Raw genomic sequence first — 21616 nt, forward strand, 5'->3', positions numbered from 1 at the left:
ATGAAGATCAAAAATAAGCACTTATTCACTGGTACATTTGGCAGTACCTTTCAAAGTTTTAAACACGCACACGCATTGGCTAGCCATTTCACCTCTTAGCAGTAATTTACTATTCAGAAATAAGGCCATAAGTGCACAAAAACTTCTGAACAAAGATGTTCTTAACATATTTATATACATACACACACATATATATGTACATATACACACACAGGGATACACATTAACACATTTTTTTCTGTTTCTATATTCATCAAAAGCAAAGGTTGAAAAATTTTTAAATAAAAGAAATAGCAAAGGTAGAAACATCAATAAAAGATGAACTACCAATTGTTTTCATCATCCCATTACCTAGATTTTGCCTACAAAATGAAATGAGGGAAACTATGTAACAGTGAAGGGAAGCATTGTTTGAAATAATAAAATGCTATTAAAAATCCATGTGTCCCATCAATGAGGTACTTTACAGAAAGCAATATAGCATACATCCATACAATATCATATTATAAAACCACTAAAGAGAAGGAGTGAGAGAAAAAGAAAGATGCCTAGATAAGTTATTCTGTAGGGGAAAAAGTACTATACAACATACACATCTAAAAATCCCTTTTTTGTTTAAAAAGGGAAAAAAAGGGGACCTTGAAGAAGTTATACCAAACCATAAACAATTACTTCTGAATACAGAACTACAAAGTCTTAACAGTTCTTTTTCTTTTTTATTTTTTTGAGACAGAGTCTCACTCTGTCGCCCAGGAGGGAGTGCAGTGGTGCAATCTCAGCTAACTGCAACCTCCACCTCCCGGGTAGCAACTCTCCTGCCTCAGTCTCCTGAGTAGCTGGGAATACAGGTGTGCGCCACCACATCTGGCTAATTTTCATATTTTTAGTAGAGACGGGGTTTCACCATGTTGGCCAGGATGGTCTTGATCTCCCGACCTCGTGATCCACCTGTCTCGACCTCCCAAAGTGCTGAGATTATAGGCATGAGCCACCATGCCAGGCCTAGTCTTAGAGTTCTTAAAACATTTTTGTAATATTTGAATTTCCCAAAAATCATTGTTGTTTTCTAAGTAGAAAAAAAATGAAGATTTAAAAAAATCTATATTAAAGTGGCCAATTTAAATAACTTGCAGCAAATATCATGACAGACGCTACTCTATAATACTTTTTAAAAAACAACTCTACAATAGGTATTCTTATTTATAGTAGCAAGATTATTTTTATTTCCTAAATAAAATCCTATTCAAAAGCCTATATACAAAGTCAATGAAAGAAACTGAAGTTGGTTGGGTATAGGAGGCACCTCCAGGCTCAGCCTCCGACTCTCTGACTTAGGAGAAAACTTACTAAGTTTGAGGGACCCAGGCAGTCAGAGCAAATGTGAAGAATTCAGCAACAAGTAGCCCAGGCGAGAGATTCTTAAGTGATTGGATTTAGCCCTTAGGAGTAAACAAGCCTCGCCACAGGACACATGGGTGGCTGCATCTGCTGTACCTTTCTTAAACTGTTTCTCCATGAGTGGGAGAACTGTATCCATTCTGTCCAACATGTCTAAAAGGCCTGTCTTACCAATCCCCACCCCTACACCCGTATCATTTCACCACAGCAGCACTGTCATCATTGGGTCCAAATTCACCCTTTTCAAGCTAGGTCTGGATCTCTGTTTGAAGAGCCTAAAAGGATGTAAGTGTTGTGTCATATGCTAATCAATTAAATGACAGCCACCTTCGTTTTAAAGGATTCGAGAAATTTTAGAGGAATAGGCCAAGTATTTGAAATATAAATCTGAAAACAGTACTATTATATCGCATCACCGGCCGACCCTTCGGTACAGATGGCAGCCCAGTCCTCAAACATAGCCCTTGCCTCTGTGGCTGGGTGACCCTGTCATGATGTCTGTGGTTAGTCACTCTCTTACCTTGGACTTCGCATGCCAGGTGAAGTGCAGGAAATTTGTCTCACTGGGTACTAACAGATTAAAGGATAGAGCGTAGTGACTAATAAGGTCATTTCTCACATAATAAAGTTCTGCATCAAGACCTAGAAAAAAATAGGAAAAAAATAATTAAACACTTAAAATACCCTCAGAATCATCCCTATCAGTATTTCAAATACAAATAATAGAGTGAAGATAATATTGATAAGCAAATGAACATCACAAATGGCCCTCCCATGGGCTGCCTTATGAAGCAAGAAAGACACACGGTTTTATCATCACCAAGAAAGATGAAGAAATTGAGACTTGAAACAATTAAGCAGTTATCCAGCCGAAAACAGGTGTGCTAGAACTAGAACTCTGGCAGCCACTCTGTCTTCCCAGGGCCAGTGTGATGTTCTTTCTTCTGGACACAGTGCTTCTTAGAGTAACAGCTACAAAGAAATGCCCCTTTTCCCAAAAAATTTATGTAGACTTAGGAAGGGAGATTCAAAATGAAAGGGAGAAAGGCGCCTCAGATAAAATATAAGCCTGAGCCAAGCCTCAAGCCCCCAGCCAGAGATGACCTCTGCTTCCTCTGACAACACAAGGTCCTTGCTGTTCCGATAGCATTTACCATGGTACACACTTGCACCAGGTGTCTTGCAGGCACATGCTGTCTTGCCTACCAAGACTACAAAGGGAAGAACACTATGTTTTTCACGGTATCTGCAGGACACAGCTCTCTGCACAAAACATAAACACTTGTTAACCAAGAGGTTAGTACTACAGACAAAACAAAAATAAATGAAGAGCCTGGAATGCCAGAGAAGTGACTCCCAAGTTTCACTCACTCCCATACCACCTTCTCAACCAGGGCACATGCAATCTCCCAAATGTATCAGGCTCTCAATTTTGTCACACTCTTTTATCCTACCTGTATTTAATATTTTTCTTTAAAACTCATTTAATTTGTTAAAATAAGAATTTGTAAGGCAAAATTTAAACACTACTTTTCAGTGGCAAATCAACAGTTACTGTTAAAAAAAAAAAGTTATCCAAAAACAAAAGAAAAACAAAACAAATGTACTAAATTCTAGCTCAATTCTGGTGCCTACCAAGAAGGCAGTGAGCTCGAGCCTAGCTCATTGTCTATAAAAAGGGAGGAGGGAGGTATAATCAAGCATTTGAGAAATGTAAAAAATAAAAATAAAAAAACTCACACAGGATTTCCCCATGATCATCCAAGGAACTGAAAGACTAAAAGCAGGGAGTAACTTTCTCTTGAATTGATTTACTATTATTTGAAGTTCTATCCAGGTGTCCCTCTAGTAATACATGACATATATATTCCACAAGTTAGAGGGGGAAAAGATACTGATGACAACAGCCAAAATGCAAATTTCACATTTACTGAGCCGGCACTATGGGGTCTGAAACCTCACAGTATGCAGAGAGGTCAAGATGGAGATCTCATACCTCCTAAGAATAGAGATCTAGAAACCAATCACTCTGCTACAGGTATGTATCCTGTAAAATTCGTTTTCTCGTTTCTGAACTAGATGTAATAAAATCATTAATGCAGAAATGAAATTTAAGGCATGCTACATAGGGGGAAGTTGCTGCACTTGTAGGGTCCAGCCCTACAGGGCCTGTGCGTTTTTCTCCTTGTGTGTGGAGACCAGAGATCATAGAAATAAAGACACAAGACAAAGAGATAGAAAAAAAGACAGCCGGGCCCGGGGACCACTACCACAAAGATGCGGAGACCGGTAGTGGCCCTGAATGCCTGGCTGTGCTGTTATTTATTGTACACAAGGCAAGGGGGCAGGGTAAGGAGTGTGAGTCATCTCCAGTGATAGGTAAGGTCATGTGAGTCATGTGTCCAACAAACAGGCGGCCCTTCCCTATTTGGTAGCCTAGGTGGAGACAGAGAGGGGCCAGCTTACGTCATTATTTCTTCTATGCATTTCTCGGAGAGATCAAAGATTTTAATACTTTCACTAATTCTGCTTCTGCTACTGCTACCTAGAAGGCAGAGCCAGGTGTACAGGGTGGAACGTGAAAGTGGACCGGGAGCATGACCACTGAAGCATAGCATCGCAGGGAGACATTTAGGTCTCCAGATGACTGCAGGTGGGCCTGAGTGATGTTAGGCCTTCCACAAGAGGTGGTGGAGCAGAGTCTTCTCTAACTCCCCCGGGGAAGAGGGAGACTCCCTTTCCTGGTCTGCTAAGTAACCGGTGCCTTCCCAGGCACTGGCACTACCACAAGACCAAGGTCTGTTAAGTAACGGTGCCTTCCCAGGCACTGGTGTTACCGCTAGACCAAGGAGTCCTCTAGTGGCCCTATCCGGGCATGACAGAGGGCTCACACTTTTATCTTCTAGTCACTTCTCACCATGTCCCCTCAGCTCCTATCTCTGTATGGCCTGGTTTTTCCTAGGTTATAATTGTAGAAGACAGATTATTATAACATTGGAATAAAGAGTAATGCTACAAACTAATGATTAATAATATTCATATGTAATCATATCTACATTCTATTTCTAGTATAACTATTCTTGTTCCATACATTTTCTTTATTATACTGGAACAGCTTGTGCCTTCAGTCTCTTGCCCCAGCACCTGGGTGGCTTGCCACCCACAGCACTAGCTGGGTAGTACTGCTTTTATTTATCCTACAAAAGATATTGAAAGCAGAGAGAGAAATGTAGACCCTTCTGCAAAAGCCTCTCCCTGCTGGCAGGAGTGTTAGCAAATATCCAGGAATGGAGGATTGGTGGTGTTGGAGAAAGGCATTAGAGGAAAAATTGTAAATAATTTAAATTTGCCTTTTTTCTTAAGTCTGGGTCTTACTCTAGTCTAGATAGGTGCTGTTTAGTTAGAAATATATGTCAGATAAATAAAAAGAAGAAAGTTACACGAGGCAGTATTGACATGAGACAAACTAGAACTCAAGTTGAAAGGATTTCAAAATAATTGTATTAATATAAAATGTATTAATGAGTTCATATTAATAAAAACCACAAGAGGATACAGTAGTACAACTGAAAAAAAAGGGCTCCAAATACAGAAAGTAAAAACCAACAGGACAAAAAGGCAAAAAGAAACACAAATCCACAACCACAAATGGAAACTAACATCCTCTCAGAAATCAAAAGATCAGAACAATCAGGCATAGTGTTACACCTGTAATCCCAGCTCTTTGGGAGGCTGAAGCAAGAGGATCAGTTGAGGCTGGAAGTTCAAGACCAGTCTGGGCAACACAGCAACAACCCATCTCTATAAAAAACTGTTTAAAAAATAGCTGGGAGTGGTGGTGCACACCTGTAGTACTAACTACTCAGGAGGCGTGAGGATGGCTTGAGCTCAGGAATTTGAGGTTACCGTGAGCTATGATCACACCACTGCACTCCTGTCTGTGTAACACAAGACCCTCTCTCTTTAAAAAATAAGATCAAAACAGATACAAATTGAGTGTGGACATAGATGATCTGAACATATAATTATGGGACATGAAAAAGTGAGGGGGGATTAATCATGAATTAGACCACATATATTTAAAATTTTTTTAAATATAAAAACAGATTCAAACCAAAATCATAGAGGCTACCTTCCTTGATCAAACACCATATGATAAAGATATTAACTATAAGGATGAAACCAAAAGAGTATTATTTGAAAAGATTAATACACTTCACAAGACTGATCAAGGAAAAAACAGAAAAAACACCAAACACAAATCACCAATACTGGTAATGAAAATGAAATATTACTACAAATCCTATAGATGCTAAAAAGATAAAAAGATTAGTATAAACAACTTTGACAATAAAATAAACAAATTAGATGAAACAAGAACCCTTTAAAAACAAAATTCACCAAACTAAAAGAAATAAAAATTTCAAACAATTAAAAACCTATCCCAAAAGAAAGCTCCAGGTCCAGATGGCTTCATTAGTGAATTCTATCAAACATTTAAGGAAGACACCACACCAATCTTACATAAACTCTGTCAGAAAATAGTTGAAGAGAATACCTCCTAAGTCATCTGATGAGGCCAGCAGCATCATCTTGATACAAACTTACTAAAACATTATGAGAAAAGAAAATTACAGAACAACATCCCTTATGAACATAGATTAAAACATTCTCCACAAAACATTAGCAAATTCAATACAAGAATACATAAAAGGATTAACACATCATGACCAAGTATATATGAAAGGTTAACCTTCTAAAAATCAGTATAATTTACCACATTAACAAAATAAAAACCCGTATCATCTCAATAGATAGAGAAAAAACATTTGACAACATTCAAAGCCTGTTAATGATAAAAACTGTCAACAAACTAGGAACAGACAGAAACTTTCTCAGTTTGGTAAAGAACATTAAAAAAAAACCCTAGAGCTAATATCATACTCAATGGTGAATTATTAAATCCTTATACCTAAGATCAGAAACAAGGCAAAGATGTCCACGTCCACAACTTCTATTCAACCTTGTACTGGAGGTCCTAGCCAATGTATTCAGACATAAAAAGCACAAGGATGAAGCAAAACTGTCATTGTTCACAGATGACATAATGGTATGTATAGAAAGCACTATGAAATCTACTAAAATACTATTAAAACCAACTAGTGAATTTAGCAAGGTCTCCGAATACAAAGCCAATACTTTAAAATCAATTGTATTTCTATATTAGCAACAACTAGAAAATAAAACTTAAAAAGTCAATACTGTAACATTAAAAAATACCAGGGACCTAGGAATAACTCTAAGGCTATGTAAGATCGCTACACTGAAAACTGTAAAACATGGCTAAGAAAAATTAGAGAAGACCTTAAAAAGTGGAAAGCCATACTGTACAATTCTCCTTAGATAAGCCTCAATACTGTTAAGATGTCAAGTCTCTCATATTGATCTGCAGATTCAAAGTAATCTTAATCAAAATCTCAAGAGATTTTTTGAAAAATTAATCACAAAATTTACATGCCAACAACAATCTTGAAAATGAAAATGCCTTGGAAGAGGAACCAAAGCAATTTAATTTTAGTATTTTCAACAAGAGATATAAAGCAACTAGATGCATAAATATACAGAAAAAAAACACCTTAAAATGAAAATTAAAACCACAATGAGATACCACCTCATTCCAGTTAGGATGGCTATTACACTGCTGGTAGGATTATAAACTAGTACACCATTACGAAAAAGACTTTGGAGGCCCTTTTTTTTTAAGACGAGTCTCGCTCTGTCGCCCAGGCTGGAGTGCAGTGGTGCGATCTCAGCTCACTGCAAGCTCCGCCTCCCGGGTTCACGCCATTCTCCCACCTCAGCCTCCCAAATAGCTGGGACTACAGGTGCCCGCCACCATGCCCAGCTAATTTTGTTTTTGTATTTTTAGTAGAGACAGGGTTTCACCGTGTTAGCCGGGATGGTCTCGATCTCCTGACCTCGTGATCCACCCGCCTCAGCCTCCCAAAGTGCTGGGATTACAGGCGTGAGCCACTGTGCCTGGCCTGACTTTGGAGGTTCTTTAAAAAATTAAAAGTAAGGCCAGGTATGATGGTTCATGCCAGTAATCCCAGTGTGTGGCAGGCCGGGAACAGAGGATCACTTAGGCCATTCAAAAGTATGAGACCAGTCTGGGCAACATTAGCAAAACACTGTCTCTACAAAAAATGTTTACAATTAGCCAAGCATGGTGATGTATGCCTGTAGTCCTCACTACTTGGGTGGCTGAGATCTGAGGCTGGCTTGAGCCCAGGAGTTCAAGGCGGCAATGAGCTATGATTGTGTCACTGTACTCCAGCCTGAAAGACAGAACAAGACTGTGTAGGGGGTAAACAACAACAACAACAACAACTACCATATGATCCAGCAATCGCACTACTGTGTATATATCAAAAGAAAATGAAATTAGTATGTTGAAGAGGTATCTGCATTCCCATGTTTATTGTAGCACTATTTACAATAGCCATGATATGAGATCAACCTAACTGTCCAACAAAGAATGAATGGATAAAGAAAATATGGTAAATGTACACAATGTAATATTATTCGACTTTTAAAAAAATGGACATTCTGTCATTTGCTACAACATGAATGAACCTGGAAGACATCATGTTAACTGAAATAAGCCAGACATAGAAAGACAAATACTGCATGATATCACTCATATGTGGAATCTTTTTTTTTAAAAAAAAAAAGTTAGTATCATAGGAATAGAGCAGAGTAATTATTACCAGAGACTGAGGAGGGGAGGGGAAAGTGGAGGAGGGGGAAAGGTTGGTCAGTGGGTACGAACTTACAGTTAGATAAGAGGAATAAATTCTGATGTTCTAACACACAATAGAGTGACTAGTTAACAGCAAAACACAGTATATCACAAAATAGCTAGAAGAGAGGCTTTTCAAGTTTATTATCACAAAGAAATGATAAATGTATGATGTGATGAATACACTAACTACCCTGATTGGATCATTATACAGCAGAGATATGTATCAAAACACCAAACTGTACCCTATAAATATGTACAATTATAATGTGTAAATAAAAATTGAAAAAATAAATGTTTAAAAAACTCTTCCTAGGGTTACTAAAAAAAAAAAAAAAAAAACAAACCTTAACCCCTATCTTACATATCATACAAAACCCAATCTGAGATATAAACCTAAATGTAAAAGCCAGAACTATAAAGCTTCTAGAAGAAAACGTAGGATAGAAGGGGCCATGTCTGCCAGAGCGGAACGCTCCCTCTCTGGGGTCCTGTCGCTCTTGCTCTCTGGCTCCCTCGCCCTCTCTCTTTTTCTTCTTCTCTCTCTGCCTTGGACTCTCTCTACTGCTTGCTCTTTCTCTCTCTCTCTCTCTTTCTCTCTCTCTCTCTTTCCCCCATCCCTTTCTGTCTTTCCTTCCATCTCTCCCTTGCTCTCCCTCGGGCTGAGAAAAAAAAAAATGTAGGATAGAAAAATCTTCACAACCTGGGGTAAGCAAAGATTTCCTGGACAGGTGACACAGAACATAAAGCAACCAGAAAAAACTGAAAATTATCAAAATTTTAAAACATCAAAATTTAAAAATTATCAAAATTAAAAACTGAAATTCATCAAAATTAACAACTTCTGTCCCTCAAAAAACATTAAGAAAATGAAATTAAAATCACAAACTAGGAGAAAATATTCACAACACATATATCTAAGAAAGAACTTGTCTGGGAGAAGGGAGAGATGTTGGTTAAATTTTTTTAATGATTTGTTTCTAGAATATATAAAGAACCAAAACTTTTTTAACCAAATTAGATAAAATGGACAAAAGATGTGAGCAGACGTTTCATAATTATATACATACCCAATAAGCATATGAAGAGGTGCTAAACATCTTTAGTCATCAGAGAACTACAAACGAACGCCACAATGAGAGCCACTAGCACCAAAGAAAATAACACTGAACATTGTCAGGGAGGTGGGGTAACTATTATACAATCTTACACATTGCTAAAGTGTAAAAAACTTTCAACTACTTTGGAAAACACAGTTTCTTATAAAGTTAAACATACACCTATTCTATGATCCAAGAATTCCGTTTCTGAGTAATTATCCAAAAGAAAAGAAAACATATGTCCACAAAAAAAAGACTTATGCACAAATATTCATATCCCTCCCCACAACGTTTTTATTTCTGAGATGGAGTCTCATTCTGTTGCCCAGGCAGGATCTCAGCTCACTTCAATATGTACCTCCCAGGTTCAAGCAATTCTCCTGCTTCAGCCTCCAGAGTAGCTGGGATTACAGGCACCTGCCACCACGTCCGGCTAATTTTTGTATTTTTAGTAGAAACATGGTTTCACTACGTTGGCCAGGCTGGTCTCCTGACCTCAAGTGATCCATCTGCCTCGGCCTCCCAAAGTGCTGGGATTACAGGTGTGAGCCACCATGCCTGGCCATGTTCACAGCCCTTTTAGCCACAATAGCCAAAACTGGAAACAACACAAACATCCATCAACAGATGAACAGATAACCAACTGTGGCATATATATAAATGGAATGCTAATCAGCAATGAAAATAGACTTGGTAACAATAGTGATGAATTTCATAGACTGTATGAGTGAAAGAAACTACACAAGAAAGTATATACTAGTATTTCCACTTATGTAAAGTTATAGAATAGGCAAAAGTAATTTATGGTGACAAAAATCAGATCAATGGTTACCCTGGAAAGGGGAGTGGAAGGGAAACTGTTGAACTGATTACAAAGAGGCATCATGGAATTTCTGTGGTGATGGAAATGTCCTATATCTTGGTTGGAGTGATAGTTACTAGGTGTATGCATTTTTCAAAACTCAACCAGCAGGACATTTAAAATCTGTGTATTTCATTATACGTACTTTACCTAAATTTTTTAAAAGATGGAAAAAAGATAGAAAAAGATGGAAAACTCAACGGTTTTTACCCCTCTGCTTATCTCAAGAAGCTTGCAAAATCATAGCATAGTACTTGTACTAACATCAAAAATTTTAGAAAAAATTAATCTTAAGTGATCACCAACTTCCATATTTAAACTTCAAAACACCTTTCCCAGGAAAATAAAGAACTCTGTTCTAATAAATAACAATTTGTTGTTATTACTGGTAATAATAACAAAAAATAATGAGTAAGTTTTCCAGACACAGTTCAAAGTATCAAGAGCATCTAGGAGTTCTGTAAATTCAACTCCATGTTAAGCTAGATAAAAAGGACCTGTAAGCAGCCAGACAAGAAAAAAAAAACAATGCAGGCACATCCTTAAGTCATACATGCAGTCATTTGATAATTTGTGGTTTTGTTCTACTAGAAATTTTATCTTATCTGTCAAGTAGACTGGTGGATATAACCAATTTCTTCCCAGCCTCCTGGGAACATCTGTTCTCCCCAATTTGCTCAAGGTCTCTCTGGTTCTACCAGCCCAAACAGCAACTACCAACTTCAACAGAAACTATGCCTCCTAAGTAGAGAATATTCTTTTTCAACATATCAGAGCAACTTCACATTACAACTGAAGACAGGGCAAAGACTGCAGTCAGCCAACTTTCTCAGGCTTCTAAAACCTAGTTGGACTTCAACTTGTGCTGGTAGGCTTAGCACCCTGGCTGTCCACTCCTTATCCCCTTTCAATGATCTGCTTCTAGACTGTCACCCATTAACACCACTCTGACTTCCACCAACCTCCTTATCCTTCTGAAGTACAACTTCCCCCTGGCCCTGTGGAGCCCAAAGGGCCCATTCTCCTACCCTCAGTGGACACTGCCCTGGATCGCCATGGCCACTCAGATGACTGAAGTCATGCTTGAGCATCCTTACCAAAAGTTCTATTTCTTTACAATCATGCCATCAAACTATGCCACCCTCTATCCTTCTCAGTATCTCAGCTACCTCATTCACTGAGGATTCTGGGACCAGTTTATACAAGTTCTATACATTCCTCTTCTATGTCTCATTGGGGCAGGCTCCCAATGTCCCTGAGACTAACCCACTTCCAATCTGCCCTTCAATGACTCTTTTATTCCTTTTATTCCTCAACTCCAACAACCTCCATCCATACCAAAGAAACTCATTTCTATGGACAGCAGCAATATGCGAATTACTCTGCCTCTAAAATCTTGAACTATAGTATCTCAACAGCTAGTGTTATTCAGCTCTTTCCTTTACTATTACAACAGCTGCTCCCAGGGTCATTCTGTCTCCAGTATCTATAATCCTCTTGTTTCTCCCATTCTATTGTACCAATCATTTCCTCAGTTTCTTCTTACAGGCCTCAACCTCAATTACTTCAATTACTTTCTTAGCAGTGCAGGTTTCCACTTTCTCCCACCACAGCCTACGTCTGACACACACAATCCGCTCAGAAAAAGACACCCAACCTTGAACTCACTCTTCTACTTCCTGTCCTTTCTGGTGCTATAATTGAATGCTGCATAATCCTAGATTAAGCCATTGCCACAAATGACTCACTACAAGATGATGTTTGTACCCTCAGCAAATAAATATTTATAAGCTGCTGACAATTTAAAGCCCTGTGATCCAAATCTCTATGAACACCTGATGACCACCAAAATAAATTGCAAATTTAAAATTCACTACCATAGACTGAGGTGTTGAAATGGCAGTACAATCAATCATTAAACACAGTTGCTGTTTTCTGACTATAGGTTTTGAAAACATGTTTTGAAACAGATATTCCATTCTTTATTAGCTAAGGTAGTTATTTCCAGTTTGAAAAGGTTTGAACGAAACCAATAAAATTCTATTCAAATTTTCACGCATCAAATTAGCAAATACAGTCTGTTATGTTGTGAGACATGTTTCTGTAACACGAGCTTTCAAGTGGTTTGTAAATAAGATCATTCCAGTGTAACAAGGAGGTAGGTTCACATATTAATTTTCCTAGGCAAGGGGATCTGGAATAGCAGGAATAGAATTATATAACTTTCAGTGAGAAAGAAAAAGATCCTCATTCAGCTCAGCTGCTGCCAAGCAGAAGCCCTCTCAGCTCTATTTCAAGAACATTTAAAATGAGCACCTGTACCCAGGAATCCCAAAGGAGCATTCCCATCCTTTGCACAGCAAGCTGCACTTCCTCTGGTGCCCACCTTTATGGCAACCACATTGGCTTAGAAAATGACTTTCATGTGTACTGTCTCAAGACCACACCTTGTATGTTAGTATCTTTCACTCTCTTCTGAGGCAACACAAGCCATGCTAAATGGTTTAACTGGGCTGCCCAAGTCATCTCATAAGGTACCTATTACGCTTTTGTTAGTGCTCTGCTTTGAAAATTGCAGAGGTCTTGAGTGGTTTGCCCTTAACCTTATTTTTCTCATAAATCTTGTTATTTTTAGTGACTAGGTAAACTTGAAGGGTTTTTTATGGAATGCATTTGATGTTATAACAGAAATGTTTATCTTATTTAAAAATAATACTGAGCGTTATACAGGTTATGACAAGTAATTTGTGATTCTATATAAAGTTTTATAAACATTTATACTCTTTGACCCAGTAATTCCATTACTAAAATTCATCTTAGGGAAATGAAAGACAGACACAAATTTTTATGTACAAATATATTAATAGAAACAATTAAAACTGAAGAAAAGAAATAATATAAACTACCAGCAACAGAGCAATGATTAATAAACTATAATACATCCACAAGAGAGAACAACAGTTTTCAACAGTTTTTCTTTGGAGGAGAGAGGTGATACCCCAAGTCATAATATCCTTTCAACTAAATTGCTCCCTGTTCATCTATCTAACATACTGGGCTTCTTCTTTGAAAACAGGTTTTAACGACGAAATAAGTAACTAAAAAACACTGAAAAAAGACTATGAAGCCATGAATAAAGCTGTTATAAATAATGTAGTAAAATGAGTTTTGCTTAGAATATAACAGTAAATGAAAATTACAACACACAAACTGTATACAGCAAATTTTCAACAATGTCTGGCACCTAGAATAGTTCATGTATGTAACAGGTCTTCAATAAACATCCAGTGAATCAAAGTTAAACATATATTCATACGCATGGTGTTCCACTTTAAAAAAAAAAGGAAAATAACAAAATATGTTAACAGTGGTTGAATATAAATGGTGGATTATGGATTATTTTTATTATACGCTTTTATTCTTTTTCTTCTCTTAAATTTTCTATGAAAGTTAAACTGGAAAAACAATAAAAGTGTTTAAAGAAATATGCATACAGCTGCAACAACTCATTGATACAAAAATACAATCAACTACTGTCTAAAATAATCCATGAAGGTTGATAGGAGATAGAGAAAAGGCCCTCAAAAATAAAATTCAATTAAAAAAATCACATTTGTAAAAACATTATCTTTGGTATATTAATGTTAACACCATTAATGATAAATTATTAATGATTAAAACACCTTCCTCCAACTTTCCCTTAAAATACCCAGTTAAATCAAATAGCAAAATTTGGCAAAGTAAGATAAACTGAAGAGAGAGACCAAAAGAGAAGACCAAAACTTGGGAAAAGTTTCCACATGCAACATTTGACAATGGGACTGAAATAAAATTATTGAGTTACCCATGCTATCTGAATGAGAATAACAGAAAACCCTGAGGACGATAGGGAATGGAACACAGCTTTAATTTTTAGAAGAGGAAGCAGGCAAGGAATTCTATTTCCAGACAAACTCTCATCATATGCAAAAACAGTACTCAGAACGCCTCAGGAAACACCTCAATTATGTATTCTCCCCAAAAAGTTTCTCTAAAACATACTGAGAGATTAGTAAAACTTTTGTTTTTAATAGGGGATAGAGAATTGTTTTACACTGAGAAGAGGTATGCTTTAGGATGTGTAATAATCATGAATCATCACTGTTCTGTATCAAACTATAAAGAATTTTAAAAACCAAAATAGTAGAAATATGAGGAGAACCAAATATAAGTATGACCATGGTACAAACCTATCAGTCTATGAATGATATTAGCATATAAAAGATATCATTTATAGGTATAGCCATAATTAATACATACATCAAGATGGTACTCTATAGGAAATGTGAATTACTTCAAATCATCTGTAAGATATTTATAAAATGTGATCAGCTATAAAGAAAAGCATAATCAATTTCTTAAAGGAGAAAATGTATAGCCCATAATATGACCGCCAGGCAATGGGAAGAAGGCAGGGAGTGAGGCAAAACTGAACATACACATTTTTAAGTACCATCTATTTCAAAGAGTTACCTATATTCTTAACCTTCACAAATGGTTTCAACTACATAAAGAAAAAACAAGAACATAAAAAAAAAATTGAAAATACATTTATCAAAAATTGTCAATGCATGGTTAAATAATACATGGTATTTTTCTTCTTTACAAATATTTTCCAAATAGTCTATAACGAATATATTTTCCAGTCTATATATTTTCTTGTATATTTTACAAATAGTCTATAAATGAGTATATTTTACCCTAATAATCAGGAAATAAAATTAATGAAATAAAAGAATTTTAAACAAATTTATTTTTAGAAAAAGATGAAATCTATATTTCATCTTTTAGAGAATATCATGCTTTATCTCTCAATTTTAACTCCTTTTTCTTTCCTTCCCCATCATATGCTTGAAAAAAATTTCAAGGAAAAGTAAAAGACACATAAAGATAGGGGCTAGATAACCTACTTGTTTCTAAATGCTATTAATTATTAGTGTTTCAAAGATGACAATAGCAATCAAATGCAGCCTGAAAGCAGGGATGGTGGACAGTAGGGGTTATTACTGTCAGGGAGTGTTAAGCGTCACAGAGGTTAAGTGAGTAGTGAGAAGTGATTAGAGAGGTAGTGAGGGAAACAATTTATTCAGTAATGCTTTAATGAACCAGTTCTGAGACAAGCTAGGAACAGGGTAACTCTTTATGAGACTAGGAAACAGAGCCTGGTTCCAGTAGAAGGGAGTGACTGAGAAGGAAGGTTGGGTGCTCTAGTTAGGAAATTCCAAGGGCTGAGTCTAAGGTAGTCATTCCAATGAGTGCCTTATTTGGGGGGGAAAAAAAAAAAAAAGAAAACTGGGAACTGGGACACCAGCATGGTCAAAGGAAAAAAAAAAAAAAAAAAAATCAGGGTAGGTTCTAATATCCCTTTGGGATAAAGGGAGGGAATAAATGAAAATTAGAGTCAGGGAAATAAAGTCACTGAGTATCATTTTGTAGAGGTCTGGTGACTCCAACAATCCTAATGAGTCAAAGGTTATGTAAGTAAAGATCATAGAAATCAAAAGAGAAGAGAATGCTAAGACGCTGTCCTGGGGCAAAACAATCCAAGTAGGAAAGGAGAGGTATAATGCATAATAAGAGCTGGTCCCTCAATGAACAATCCAAAAAGGAAATTAGAAAACAATTCCATTTACAATAGCATCCAGAAGAATAAAATACTTAGGAATAACTGTACACTGAAAACTACAAAACACTGCTGAAAGAATTAAAGACCTAAATAAATGGAAAAACACCCTATGTTCATGGACTGGAAGACTCAGCATTGTTAACATAACAATACTACCCAAAGTGAGCTACAGATTCAGCAAAATCCCTACCAAAATTCTGACTCCCATTTTTGCACAAGAGGAAAAGCAGATCCTTAAATTAATATGAAATTGTGAGCAGCCCAAAATAGCCAAAACAATTTTTAAAAAGAACATAGCTGGAGGACTCACACTTCCTGGTTTCAAAGCTCACCACGAAGCTACTTTAATCAAAACAGTATAGTACTGGCATGACACACATGTAGACCAACAGAAGAGAACTGAGAGTCCAGAAATAAAGTTACATATTTTGGGCTGACTGATTTTTGACAAGGATGCCGAGAGAAAAGGGGGCTCTGCTGGAAAGCAGACAAGAACAAGAATGGACAACCACGGACTAAAGAGGTAGCATTTTGTCATTAGAATGCATAGAATTTTTAACTTCTGATTTAGGATGACAATACTTCAGCTGTTCAGTTACATTAACCAGACTTCAATTTCCCACTGCCAATTCCAGCAAAGTAAAAATGTTGCTCTCTTGTTAGAAAGCATGGCATTTTTTCATAATTTTTTTTTAAAACAACCCAAATTCAAAGCTAAAAAACCAAAGTTATTCTTGCAAAACTCTTAAGGCTCATCAAAAAAAAATTCATTTTTCCCTAGACGATTTTAAGTTCAAAGTTATTTCAAGGCCTGTGATTCACACGAACTGGCCTAACTCAGGTTCTAATAATTCAACAGTTCAAAAATTTTTTCCAAATGATTTTAAAAGCTGACTATTGGTTTCTCAAAGCTGCACACATGGTTCATTCGTGCTAAATCAGCAAACCACCTCCCTTTATTTTAAAAGTCACCTTCATAGCACTTAACAAAACATATTTCAGGGAGTTGTTTCAAATGTCCATCTTCCTATTACCTTGCACATCTTACAAACAAGGCTGAGGTCTTAGTTTACTTGTAACTACTTAAATATTAGATGCATGAATGGCTGGCTGTCGATAAAGGTCAACTACATCAAAGATGGGTTTTAAAGAAAATGGTACTTTAAAGAAAATGTCAAGAACCATTAGTTAAGGCAAAACAAAAAGTGATGTTGTAGAAAGAGAACTATAAAGCAGAGTTCATGGTTCTTACTTCTCCTCCCCTGGCTTCACTACTAGGTAGCTGAATGACCTTTGGCAACCAATTACTTAACTGCCCTCTCTAGGCAACAATTTTCTCAACTACAAAACAAAAAAGTTAAACCAGATGAAGTTAATGTCCCTCCTCAGCCGCAAAATTCTATTACTCTATGATATCATCCATGGTTTCCTAGTGTTAGCCAAAACACTATTATTTTATTATATCATCCACAGTTTCCATATGCCAGTTAAACCTTAAGTAAAAATTCATTTAGTCAAGATAATCTTCTAGATTCTGAGGACAGTGGTAATATAAGCCACTAATCAGAGAAGAAAACCAAAATCACTTAACATGTATTAAACCACTGAACACACGTTAATGAATGCTAAAAGGAAACACGTTAATGAATGCTAAAAGGAAAATAAACAAGGAGCTCTTATTTCAAATGCTCTTAGGTTATGGAAAGTAACAAGCTGAAATCGATAAAATAACAGTTTGTTCATCAGAATCTAATAAATCTAGCTGTGGTCATATTATACCTAGAAAATTAGCTGAGACCTAATGTTTAACTACAAGGAATTAAAATACTAGACTGTAGATAGAACAGGGGCATCCTTTCCTCATAATCGAATAAGCATGTAAATTTTCAATCCCATAGCTGTTCAAGCAATAATCTGTGGATTAAATGTGATTTTTCACGTAATTCTCTGCCACACTCTTCAGCATTTTCCACATATATTTGTCCTGCAACCCTAAGTGTCTTGATAGAACTGTCTTGAGAGTGTATGTTCACACAGAAGAAGGATTAAAAAGGGCTTTCCAGAGAAAGAATACATGCATGATCAACAATAGCAGACAACATAAATATACCCCTTCTTCCCCTCCTTCCTTCAGACTGCCTTCTTTCTGCCCAAGGAAAAGCAGGTAGGCCCACCCTTTTGGTCCTGATAGGTGGTTTAGAAATCAGCTTCAAGAAGACATGGAAGGGAATCTCCTGTTCCTCCCAAGGAAAAGCCAGGAATCTGCAAGCACTAAGAATCTTTCCTAACTGTGCCACTTGAGGAAGTAAACATGATATGTTGTCAAAATCAACACAGAACAGGCACAAATGTTAGAATACAAACAAGGACACTGAAACAACTATTATACCTGTACTCCACATGGTCAAAAAGTTAAGTAGAATCATGGAAAATATAAAAAGACCCAAGTCAAACTTCTAGGGCTGAAAACTATACTGTAAATAAGATAGAAAATAGACTGGATAGGATAGCAGATTAGGCATTTTGGGGAAAAAAATTAGAAATTGTATTTCCTAGCTTTTCATTACTGATAAAGGCTTCTGCCAGAATCTCTCTTGAATATTTCACATCCTCCAGTTGTAGTGTGGGCCAACAGTCTATTGAGAGACTGCTCTGCGCCAACCCATGAGGTAGCCTTGGTACAGGAGGGGGAGACAAAATATGATGGGTGCAGTGATACAGGTCTGCTTATGCAGGGTATGGAGCTATGGAAGTTGACATGGGAGCACCAGAGACAGCAAGGGAATGGGAGAGGCAAATTAGGCAACTCAAAAGAAAGTAAGTTATCAAGAACAGGCATAGTGGCTCACACCTGTAAACCCAGCACTTTGGGAGGCCAAGGTGAGAGGATCCCTTGAGCTCAGAAGTTTCAGACTATCCTGGGCAGCATAGGGAGACATCATTTATACCAAAAAAATTTGTTTAATTAGTGGGGTATGGTAGCTCACACCTAGTAGTCCTAACTATTTAGAGGCTGAGACAGGAGGACCACTTCAGTCTGGGAGATCAAAACTGCAGTGAGCCGTAACTGCATCACTGCACTCGAGCCTGGGCAACAAAGTGAGACTCTGTCTCAAAAAGGAAAAAAAAAAAAAAAAGAAAAGCAGCTATAAAAAATTAACATATGTAAACTTCCATTAGTAAGTATAGCTTCAGTCTAATTTCCTTTTGGATAATAACTTAGCAGGCAATGGGAAATGATCAACAGAATAATGACTCCAGTAAGGCACAGGATAGTGAATTTTTTTGTAAGTATGATTCATTCGTTTACTCATTTGTTCCACTTTTAATGAAAACCTACTACATGTCAGGTACTGTTTCATGTGCTAAAAATATAAAGTGGAACAACCTAAACAGTCTCTATTCAAACAGAACTAACTTTCACTAAAGGAGATGGAAACAACCAAAAAAGTATCGGATGCTTAAAACAGTGTGATAGCACAGAGAGGCACTAGGGATCAACCCTAGGAAGACAAGCCTCTCTGGGGAATTGACATTTTAAGTTGAGATCTAGAAAGTACCAGCCATGTAAAGATCTGGGAAAAGAACCCTAGGCAGAGGTGCCATCTAATGTAGACTCTAGGGTGAGAAGGAGTCTGGCACCAAGGGAACTAAGTGAGTTGTGCAGGGAGGGTCAGGGATAAAAGTGGATCCTGGTGGTAGGCAAGAGTCTCTACATATACATTTACATATTTATAAATCAGGAAAAGCTCAACAGCTTAGATATTTGATATTTATAAATTCGTAATTTCTTAATAATGTGCAATAATGCTTAGATTTTTTAAGTTTCTTTCATATATACATATCGGAATATTTTTTATGAAATTATGTCTGGATTTGCTTCAAAATAATCTAAGAAGAGGATAGGGAGAGTAAGGGCAAATGAGTGGAGTAGGGGGTCAGGTGGTAGAGATGAAACAGAATTGGCTATGAGTGGAGAATTGCTGAAGCTGGATGACGGGTATATAGAAGTTCATTATATTATTATGCCTTATTTTGAATTTTTGAAATTTTCCATAATAAATACATTTTTAAAGCACCTTATTTAAAATAAAAGGGAGGGAGTATTTATAAACACAAATGCCCCATTCACAGGGGATTTTTTAAAAGTGCAAACTACTCTCTATGATACTGTGGAGGATATAGGACACTATGCATTTGTCAACACCTACATAACTTTACAACAAAGTAAATCTTAATATATGCAAATTTAAAAAAAATTCATGTAGGAGGTCAGATCTTAGGATGTAAAACAGAATATGATATATACCAGTTTTTGTGACACTCAGGTACACCCATTAAGCTTTTCATCAGGAGTCCATCAAAGGCCCCAAAAGTCTAAGAGGTCCTAGCACAGTATACAAAATTTGGTATATGTGGACATTCACGCCTTTTTCTAGGGAAAGGGCCTGAGGCTTTCACAAAAAAAGGTTGAGAACCACTGACATTTCTCCTTGCCTGCAGCTTCTTGGCTGAAAAGTAACCTTGCTATTGCTCTTAATCTAATGACAATATCTCATTCATTTTATGGTTTCCTCAGAAGGGCATTACTACACAGCTATTGCCATAAGCAAATAATAAATACCACCAGTGAATTTTACAATTCTGAAAGTTGTGACAAGCACACACATACGCGTACAAAAAAGGTGGAGGCCTGGTATGGTGGCTCACGCCTGTAATCTCAGCACTCTGGGAAGCCGAGACGGGGTTGGGAGGGAATCACTTGAAGTCAGGAGTTCGAGACCAGCCTGGCCAACATGGTGAAACGCCATCTCTACCAAAAAAAAAAAAGGGTACAAAAATTAGCCAGGCGTGGTGGTGCACACCTGTAGTCCGAAGCTACTCAGGAGCCTCAGGCACGACAATCGCTTGAACCTGGGAGGCAGAGACTGCAGTGAGCTAAGGTCGCATCACTATACTACAGCCTAAGAGACAGAGCAAGACTCCCTCTCAAAAAAGAAAGGAAGAAAGCTGACAAACTGTGTATTTAAGTTCCCTTTACAGTATCATCTTTTTATACTATCATATTTCATTTAATCTAAAGTACATCATTATTTTTTGCACCACTAAGAAAGAAAAAAGCTATCAACTGCCTGATGACTCACCACCGATTATAACACGGTTCTGATTTCAGAGATGTTCAAATGTGGAAAAACTGTACATCCTGTAATCAATTAAACATGGCATTTAAAACGTTAATTTACCTGAGCCCCATCTCAGTCAATTCAACAAATTGCTCAGGGTAGGTCAAGGAATCTGTATTTTTTTTGGTAAAGCTTCTCAGATGATTTTGGTTAAAGACTAAGTAAACTGTTAATCTTCAAAGGCAGCACAGTACAGAAAGCATGCACTTTGCAGTCACATAGCCCCACACATCTCTGTGACCTACAGTAAATTCTGTAATTGCCCACAACCTCAGCGTCTCAGCCTTATCTGCTTAAAAAACAAACAAACAAAAAACAGTCAATGCCACCGACTTCCTATGGTTGATAAAAGAGAACACATGTAAAGTACCTGGCATACAGCAAGATACGCTCTTCCTCCTCCTCCCTAAATTACAGGTGATCCCTAACTAGAGACTTGTGTGCTGTCTATTCCAGCTTAAAATTTATATAAGAATGAGAATGAGGCCGGGTGAGGTGGCTCACGCCTGTAATCCCAGCACTTTGAAAGGAGGCCGAGGTAGGCGCATCACCTGAGGTCAGGAGTTCGAGATTGGACTGGCCAATATGGTAAAACCCCGTCTCTAC

General features: G+C 37.2%; 1 protein-coding gene across 2 annotated transcripts in view; it reads right to left on the reverse strand.

Annotated features, from left to right (window-relative positions):
* LOC105469888 (receptor like tyrosine kinase) overlaps positions 1–21616 on the reverse strand; it is an 89977-nt gene that overhangs the window by 59407 nt on the left and 8954 nt on the right. For both annotated transcript variants that reach the window (XM_011721465.3, XM_071090938.1), the window contains exon 2: positions 1919–2040. In XM_011721465.3, the coding sequence (XP_011719767.2) occupies positions 1919–2040 (122 nt within the window). The remainder of the gene's footprint in view (positions 1–1918; positions 2041–21616) is intronic.

The sequence above is a fragment of the Macaca nemestrina genome, chromosome 2, assembly GCF_043159975.1.
Source record: "Macaca nemestrina isolate mMacNem1 chromosome 2, mMacNem.hap1, whole genome shotgun sequence".
In the NCBI taxonomy this organism is placed as follows: domain Eukaryota; kingdom Metazoa; phylum Chordata; class Mammalia; order Primates; family Cercopithecidae; genus Macaca; species Macaca nemestrina.